Source organism: Phyllopteryx taeniolatus, unplaced genomic scaffold, assembly GCF_024500385.1.
Source record: "Phyllopteryx taeniolatus isolate TA_2022b unplaced genomic scaffold, UOR_Ptae_1.2 contig_274, whole genome shotgun sequence".
NCBI lineage: Eukaryota > Metazoa > Chordata > Actinopteri > Syngnathiformes > Syngnathidae > Phyllopteryx > Phyllopteryx taeniolatus.
The window spans coordinates 1-8,918 of NW_026903200.1; the positions used below are offsets into that span (position 1 = coordinate 1).

At 45.7% G+C, this 8,918-nt stretch overlaps 1 protein-coding gene across 1 annotated transcript; it reads left to right on the forward strand.

Moving 5' to 3' along the window:
* The first annotated feature begins 5,137 nt into the window (after positions 1–5,137).
* Positions 5,138–7,641, forward strand: LOC133473522 (coatomer subunit beta'-like). Its single transcript, XM_061765192.1, is given in 6 exon segments — positions 5,138–5,289; positions 5,414–5,448; positions 5,451–5,620; positions 5,737–5,847; positions 7,228–7,393; positions 7,493–7,641. Coding segments are annotated over 6 exon segments (783 nt in total).
* Positions 7,642–8,918: the final 1,277 nt, after the last annotated feature.

Here is an 8,918-nt window from a genome sequence, read left to right on the forward strand (position 1 = left end):
TTGTATGGGGCAGTTGTGCTACCCCCTGTGAGGGAAGGATACAACAAGATAGGACAGGACTGGACAGGACAGGGATAGGAGTGGAAGCATGCAGGACAGGGGGTCATGGAACCGACTGTACAACTGAAGTGTGGTGGGAGTAGCTATGTAAATTAGAAACATCTATAGGACCAGAGTGTAAGTGAGGGGCTACCCAAGAAATTCTCATAGTTCTCAGTCACTTGTCGAAGATGCCTGAGGAATGGAGGAAAAGTGTGCTGGTGCCAATTTTTAAGAACAAAGGTGATGTACAGAGCTGTGGGAACTATAGAGGAATAAAGTTGATGAGCCACACAATGAAGTTATGGGAAAGAGTAGTGGAGGCTCGACTCAGGACAGAAGTGATAATTTGCGAGCAACAGTATGGTTTCATGACTAGAAAGAGTACCACATTATTTGCTTTGAGGATGTTGATGGAAAGGTAAAGAGCAGGTCAGAAGGAGCTACATTATGCCTTTGTAGATTCAACCGGAGGAGGAGCTGCCAGCTATGAGGCCTGTTAGTGTTTCAGCTAATGTACTTACAACACCTTAATTTGCAAAATGAAACTTCATGTATTCTGAGATTTAAGTCGACAAAAGGTTGAAAAGGTCTGTCGTCAGCTTATTCGCAAGGGATGAAAGCGTACTTGATTATTTTTGACACACTCAAAATGACCAAGCAGACAGCCACATTCCAACTGTGGATAGCATCATGAATTGCAACTACGAAAATTGACTTCAGGCCTCAGTTAGAATGGACCTCACAAGCAATGGTTTACTAAACCAGTGATCTAACCACTGAGCTACGAGGCTTTCTTGTGCTGGATAGACTTAGCGTATTCGTTAAGGAGCTAATTTAGCTGTCACTGCGGCATGGTTAGCACGTCTGCCTCACAGTTCTGAGCACGGGTTCAAATCTGGCCTCGCCTGTGTGAGTTTGTATGTTCTCCCCATGAGTCACGTGCTCCCGCAACGCTATCCACCATGCCGCCTTCGACACCACACACCTGCTCCAGCAACTAGAAAAATTCGCCGTCACCCAGGCCGACCTCAGAGGAATCCCCAGACGTTCAAAGCGTTTTGTAGGGGGCTTACTCATTGTTTAGCATAGGAACCTCCACGGTTAACGGCATCAGCTTAAACACGGTTAAGAAACAGATTGGGGCGCTCCGAACTGAAATTCCTAATATTCGACGCAGTATGGAGAGACAAACCGCTAACCTCCAATCGTTAGGCGAGACACTCGAGGGCACTATCCTTGTCCTCAACACTAGAGTGTCATCCTGAACCAAACTAGACAGCTGCTGTCGGTGGTCCAAACGGATTATGCTCAAACACAGATTGTTACCACATTGATTAATGACATGCTACGTCATGTCTCTTCATCCATAGACAATTTAGCAATGGGTAGAATCCCTCCATACTTGGTACCCCTGAGCTTAGTCAAAACCATCCTTTCTAAAGGTCTAGCAAGCCCCATAACCCCTGTCCAAGCCCACTTGGCTTTCTCTCTCGGGAGTTCCACTATCTTGTATGTCTTGTAATTAATGTTGGCATCTGGCAGCACGACACTTACGTCCGAGTCAGTACTCCCGCGGTAGTCGCCTATCATGATAGTAATCCTGATCTGCATCTGGCGCCAAATTTGCACATGTGCATCCTTGCAAAAAACATTCCTTACCTGTGTCCCAGTAAACTGTTCATCCGAGATGTAGCGGATGAGATTTGTAGGCTGAAGCCTATGAAGGATGGGTCGCGGTATAGAGCAGAAGCTACACCTCGCTACCAGGTTACTACGACTCATGCGGAAATTGTTGGGTCCAAATGGCTAGTCAACACGCCAGCCCTAAGCGCGACGCTGAGTTATGACCACCATGACAAGACTCGCCCTGCCAAATCAAACCAAACCAAAAATGCCGTTATGCATATTGAGGACGTTGCCCTCTACCACCTGCCAGCCGACAATTATGAGAACTTTTTCAGACAGTACAAATTGGAAGTTGATCCTGAGACGCTGAAACAGATTCAGTTTGAAGGAGATTGACATCACCCACATTGACAACACATTACGCGCTATTAGCACTGAGGACAGAACACCCGAGCTCCCGCTCATGCACTCCTGGTCCGCAGCAGATAACATCTTAATTGCCTTGGTCAGTCTCGGTTACTGCATGACTTTCGGGATCGCCTCCCTGCTCTATCGAAAGACTTAGAACTTGCAGGGTCTTCCGAACCAGTGCCCAAATGCGTGACCCAAAATTTTCCGTAGGAAAAGAATGACTGAACCCGAACCTATCCCCATACAGATAGGGTAGGAGGTCCTCCTTGACCTAAATTGCCCCCCGGACCTCTCTACCCCCTTTTGAATCTGGACTAGGATTCAGCTCTCCCCAAGATTAGAACCTCTACTTGGCAACTTCCCTCTCCTTGATTGATGTGTTGGGGTCTACACCCGACCACTGTGCCCCCTACGTGCCAAGTTGAAGCTAGCTACATTTTCTTTCTCTTCCTTTCTCCTCCGTAGCGGTGTGCTGAGTTTCTCCTTTTGTTTTTGTTTTGTTTGACTTTTACTGAGAACTCTCCACGTAGTTAATGTTTTCCCTTAGTTTTAGCTTTGCCCCTGGCCCGAATTACTGGTCCCACTGCCATCCCAATAGACACACATCGATCCACACACGTTATTCCTGACACCGACACCTATATATATATACATAGGCTGACCTTAAGTAAGAAGTTGCCATGAACAACTGTTATAGACATAAAGGGGGGAGGGGGGGATATGCACTAATGTTGTAGCTTGGTAACTGAATTGTTGTGTGTGTTCCTGCCAACCTGTGCCATCGTCCAACGAGACGTCGCCAAGATCCCCCATCGAGCCGGATCAAGCCAACGTAGCAGACACGCCATTAAAAGATGACACCCAGAACCCCAGTCGCACAATCGCTTCGTGACTCCAGCACATGCACTGAAAAAAAGAGTCCTTTGAATTGACTTCATTTGAACATGGACATCGGTTGCACATGATTAAAATGTGTTTAAATTGACATTTACCCCATCCATCCATTTTCTGAGCCGCTTCTCCTCACGAGGGTCGCGGGCGTGCTGAAGCCTATCCCAGCTATCATCGGGCAGGAGGCGGGGTATACCCTGAACTGGTTGCCAGCCAATCGCAGGGCACATACAAACAAGCATTCACACTCACATTTACCTCTCTTCTCCTAAAAAAAAAAAAAAAAAAAAAAGGACTTTTTTTTCAGCGGTGCGTGTTCACTCCTGTGTATTAAAATAATAAATTGAGTAATCAAAAAGGAGTTGAAGTTTTTGATATCCTCTTTGATATGCTGATGTGCTTCTATTTGAATTCAAAAGATTTATTCCAAATACCACACATACAACATTTCCGCATGAACCTTTATCTCACAGGGCTGAGTGGAGGTTACTGTATGAACACATTTGTTATAGTTCTAAAAATACATGGTATTAACCTTGTGGGGTGATCATAGCCAGCCACGTCCTCCCATCACCCCTGAAAGAGCAGCGTCACCCATCATCGCAGCGATTCTCTCCTCGAACGGGGTGAGGCCCTCCACGCCGGTTCTTCTGCCTTTTTTTGGCCACACTGGCGCTGGGCAGCTGTCCTCCGCTTCACATCCACCTTCATTTCTGACCACTTCTTTTTTAGTTCAGCGTGTGCGCGCTATTCTGTCTCCACAGCATTGACAGCCGCACAGGCGCTGTCCCATTCATTCCTCTTTTGCGTGTTGTTAACGACAGCGTGCCAAAGAGGATTTTCTTGCGTGCCTCCACTTCATTGAGCAACTTCACATTCAGAAAAATTATTTTTCTTCATTACCTTGCTCATTTTCCTTTTTTTATGATCATGCAGATATCGGCATCTCAGGTGCAGGGTTCATTTAAATGTGATTTGCATATTCAAATGTGGGCGTGGACAGGGAGGGGTCGGCGACTCCAACATGCATATGTAATAGTTCATGCCTCTTTTTAACAGATATGTGATTAGAGAAAGCAACAGTGTTGTCAAAATCTTCAAGAATTTCAAAGATCTGCCCGGCTCGGGGTCCCATGTGGTCTAACTGTGGGGAGAAAACTTGGCCAAAGTACAGCCGCCCCTATCCCTCCCCCAATCTCGCGGGCCACTCCAGATTTTAATGCACCACACCACTCAGGGAGCACTTATACACAGGGTAGGGCCAATGACTGTCAGTCAGGGATCTGGCAGTCATTTTAGTGCTCCTGAGGCCGGGCCCCTCGGGCTGCATGGCGGCTGGCCGTGGGGGCTCCCCTCTCATGCCCCGTAGCTGCTCTCTGGGTTCCCCACTTCCTTATCGTACCATTTGCAGAGGATGACAAATATATGCCTGTGAGGATTGTTATATTATCTGACTACATCGGTTGCTCCACCGTCTGTATTCAGATATTGTACATTGTTTGCAAAAAGCTAAATTGACTAATCTGAAAAAAGTGGTGTGGATGTTTCAAGATGCACAATAAGGAGGCACTTGAAGAAAAATGGACTGAATGGTCGAGTCGCCAGAAGAAAGCCATTACTACGCCAGTGCCACAAACAATCACGCTTACAAGATGTCAAACAGCAAAGCAAATGTATTTATATAGTGCCTTTCATACACAAGGTAACTCAATGTGCTTTACATGATTAAAAGCTTTTAAAAACAAAACAAAAACATCTTATAAACATTTAATACAAAGAGGTAAAAAAAAGTACAATTAAATTAGCGTAGAGTGCAAGAAGAAGAAGAATTGTCTTTTATTGTCATGAACATGCATGCATGTACATGAAAAGTGTTCTCTGCATTTAACCCATCACAGTGAACACATACACTTGTTAGTGGAACACACTGGAGCAGGGGGGCAGCTGAAGCACCCGGGGAGCATTTTGGGGTATCAGTGTCTTGCTCAAGGACACCAAAGCCGTGAGGCGTTGGCGGATGGTCCAGTCGGGGTCTTGAACGTAGGTCCCCCACGGTGGTAGGCGATGAGCTTCACCATTGGGCCACGGCCATATATCACTGAAAAGTGGAAATACTCACTGTATTGTGAAAATGTTCTCATAACGATACCATTACATTTATAAGTTCATGGATTTTCTCCTGGTTCAGGTCCAGGGAGAGATCCAGGAGATAGTGAAGACTGGACTCTGGGTTGGTGACTGCTTCATCTACACAACCTCTGTGAACAGACTCAACTACGTTGTCGGGGGAGAGATTGTCACGATTGCTCACTTGGACAGGTCAGATATTTATGATTGCATTCAAGTCACCTTAAAGTTATTTTCAAGTCAGCTCCAGTTGTATGTAAAGTAACAGCAGAACACAGAAATGAGCCATCATTTAAGATGTTCCCTCTCCGTGCAGAACCATGTATTGACTGGGTTACATCCCCAAAGATAACAGTTATACCTGGGAGACAAGGAGCTCAACATCGTCAGCTACTCCCTGCTGGTCTCAGTCCTTGAGGACCAGACTGCTGCCATGAGTAGGGACTTTGGAGTGGCCGACAAGGTGCTTCCCACAATATCTCAAGAGCAACGGACCAGAGTTGCCCACTTCCTGGAAAAACAGGTCTGAACTTAGTTCATTATTGGCCTGTCATTACACATTCTTTGATTCCTAGTTGTTCGACCGATTGATGGCTTCCTCTGTGCTTATTAGTTTTTTTTTGTCTTCTGAGTCTCCAGGGTTTGAAGCAGCAGGTGTTAGCACTGTTGACAGACCCTGAGCACAGGTTTGAGCTGGTCTTGCAGCTGGGAAAATTGAAGCTTGCCTACCAGTGGGCTGTAGAAGCAGAGGTAACACGAGTCCTTTTTTAAGAATCCAGTGGTACCTTGAGTTCAGTTCATTTAGTGACCATGTTCGTAAGTTCACATACTTGTATCTCAAATCATCTTTCAATATTACATCTCTTCAGTCATCTTTCCACAAATTAACGAAAATGCCATCAATACATCCATGTCTCTCTGAAAAAAACAAAAAAAATGTAATGTGGAAAAAAAATAAATTTGGACACATTTTTTTTGCTTCAATTTAATGGACATTGTGCCAGTTCTGGTGTTTGCACCACGGCCACCTGGGAGCAGTATAATTCAGACATACGGATATATTGTCCATGGTGCCAGTCAAAACTCAGAAAACTGCAGTAATATCAGTCATTCGTTGCATAGGATGAAGAATATATGCCTGCGAGTACAGGAAGTCCTCGAGATTTACGAACAAGTTCCTACGCTGGCGACGTAACACGAATTTCCGTGTAAGTCGGCTTTCACCGTTAAAGTCGAAATTTACGACGAAATACTTCTGTGATGGGTATTGTCCCACGTGATTGTGACAGCAAGCTCAGTGTGTGTGGGCGTGTGCGTCGATGTGTGAGTGAGACGGGACTGCGCAGGCGTCGTCCGGCGGGACTGTGAAGGAGCAAGGATGCGCGCAGGTAGCGATTAGCGGAGGACCCGTTGATGTTGAATGTGCAGAGGAGCTATGAAAGCAGCAAATCGGAGCTTCATGCCTTTATTGTTGCCACCACCCAGCTCAGCTGTGCAACGAGAGAAGGGCGTTAACACCTGCATCTCCCGACCACGGTCAGGTGACCGTAGCAGGAAAGGTTAATACTTCGTACAAAGAAACTAAAATACATTTCAATAAAAAAATAAGATGCTGTACTTACCATTACTGCTGAGAGTGTGAAAAAATGTACACATACTCCCGGCGCACAAACACAGACGAGCACTATGCACTAGCTAAGCAGAAACACTATGGTGCTGGGACAAAATGGCGGCCAAGGGACAGGTGTCATAAAGACGAAAAGTCGTAGGTCGAGTGCGTCGTAACTCGAGGACTTCCTGTATTATTATATTATCCGTCGATATCTGATGCTTCACCATGACATCACAACAATACTGTACATCATTCTGGGTGGCAACAAAGCGTTCTCCCATGGCACCACTTGTCAGCAAACCCTTCCATGCCATTTGACCGAGGCAGAGCGATTGAGAACAGGGTGAAACGTCTGGATGAATGAGTTTCTTCTCGCGAGGTGTCTCTGATGGGCTAGGTTATGGGCTGGGTTGATTCTTTGGTTATCTTTCATTGGAAAAGCAACGAACACGCAGTGGGAAGTTGTGGCGAGAGTTGTTCAATCAGGGTAAGGAATAGACGCACACTTCCAACAATAGTCAGAGCAGAAGTGGAAGCAGTTGGCAGAGCTGGCTATTATTGTGTGTGAGTTTGGCCTGGCCGAGGAATGCCTTCATTATGGAAAGGATTACGGCGGCTTACTCCTCCTTGGCACTGCGTCCGGTAACACCCCTATGGTGGGCAAGCTGGCCGATGGAGCAGAAAGTGAGGGGAAACTACAACATGGCCTTCATGACCTTCCTGCCGGGGAATTAAGTACCCCATGTGACAGAAGACTGAAGGGTCCGAAGTTTGCGGTGAAAGTCAATGGTGTAACTGTTGTTCTGTCATCATTTCTACACAGACTGGATCAATGTTTGGAGCTTCTGATCAGAACCAACTGCCTACCCAAAGCTGCTATCCTGGCTCACGCGTACCTGCTCAGCCAGGTGTCCCGTGTGGTCAAACTGTGACGAGAAAACTCAGATTAATAACATTTAACAAACAGTTAGTGCATCATAAATTAATGGTTCAATTAATTGTGCTGCTTCTTCTGGTGTGCCTCCCTTGGTCACTGAAAGACGGTATAATATAATGATGCACCGAATTTTCTGCCGCTAAACATTTTCGGACTCTGCATTTTTGGGTTTTGTGCCGAAAGACTGAAATGAAACGGCAGAAACAGGATGTGGTTATGACTCAAGCAAAAACTGTGGTCAGCATTTAAAAGGATGAAAAGGTGCCTCCACGTTGAGAAGTCCATCCACTTTCTATAGCACTTACTCATTAGGGTTCACAGATGAGCTGGAGATTATTATTATTATTGACATCAGGCGAGAGGCACGGTGCACACTGGACTGGTTGCCAGTCGATGGCAGGGCAACTGAGCAGGCAAGTCCTCCACAATGTGGTTGTAATTTAGAAAATGATGCAATATTGAGCAGCCATTGCTCAATTGCTATATTGCAGCCATTTTAAAAAATAATTTTGCATTTTTTTTCCTCAATGGACACACAGCACCCCATATTGACAGAAAAAAAACTTTATTGTTGAAATTTTTGCTGATTTATTAAAAAAGAAAAACTGAAATATCACACAGCCATAAGTATTCAGACCCTTTGCTGTGACATTCATGTATTTCACTGGTGCTGTCCATTTCTTCTGATCATCCTTAAGATGGTTCTACACCTCCATTGGAGTCCAGCTGTGTTTGATTACACTGATTGGACTTGATTAGGAAAGCCACACACCTGTCTACATAAGACCTTACAGCTCACAGAGCAAAGGAGAATCATGAGGTCAAAGGAACTGCCTGAAGAGCTCAGAGATAGAATTGTGGCAAGGCACAGATCTGGCCAAGGTTACAAAAACATTTCTGCTGCACTTAAGGTTCCTAAGTGCACAGTAGCCTCCATAATACTGAAATGGAAGACGTTTTGGATGATCAGAACCCTTCCTCGAGCTGGCGTCCGGCCAAACTGAGCAACTGGGGGAGAAAGAGCAAGAGGTGAGAGAGGTGCGAGAGGTAAAGAAGAACCCAAAGATCACTGTGGCTGAGCTCAGAGATGCAGTCGGGAGATGGAAGAAAATTCTAGAAAGACAACCATCACTGCACCCCTCCAGCAGTCTGGGATTTATGGCAGCGTGGCCCGACGGAAGCCTCTCCTCAGTGCAAGACACATGAAAGCCCACATGGAGTTTGCTAAAAAAAAACATGTGAAGGACTCAAAGATGGTGAGAAATAATTATA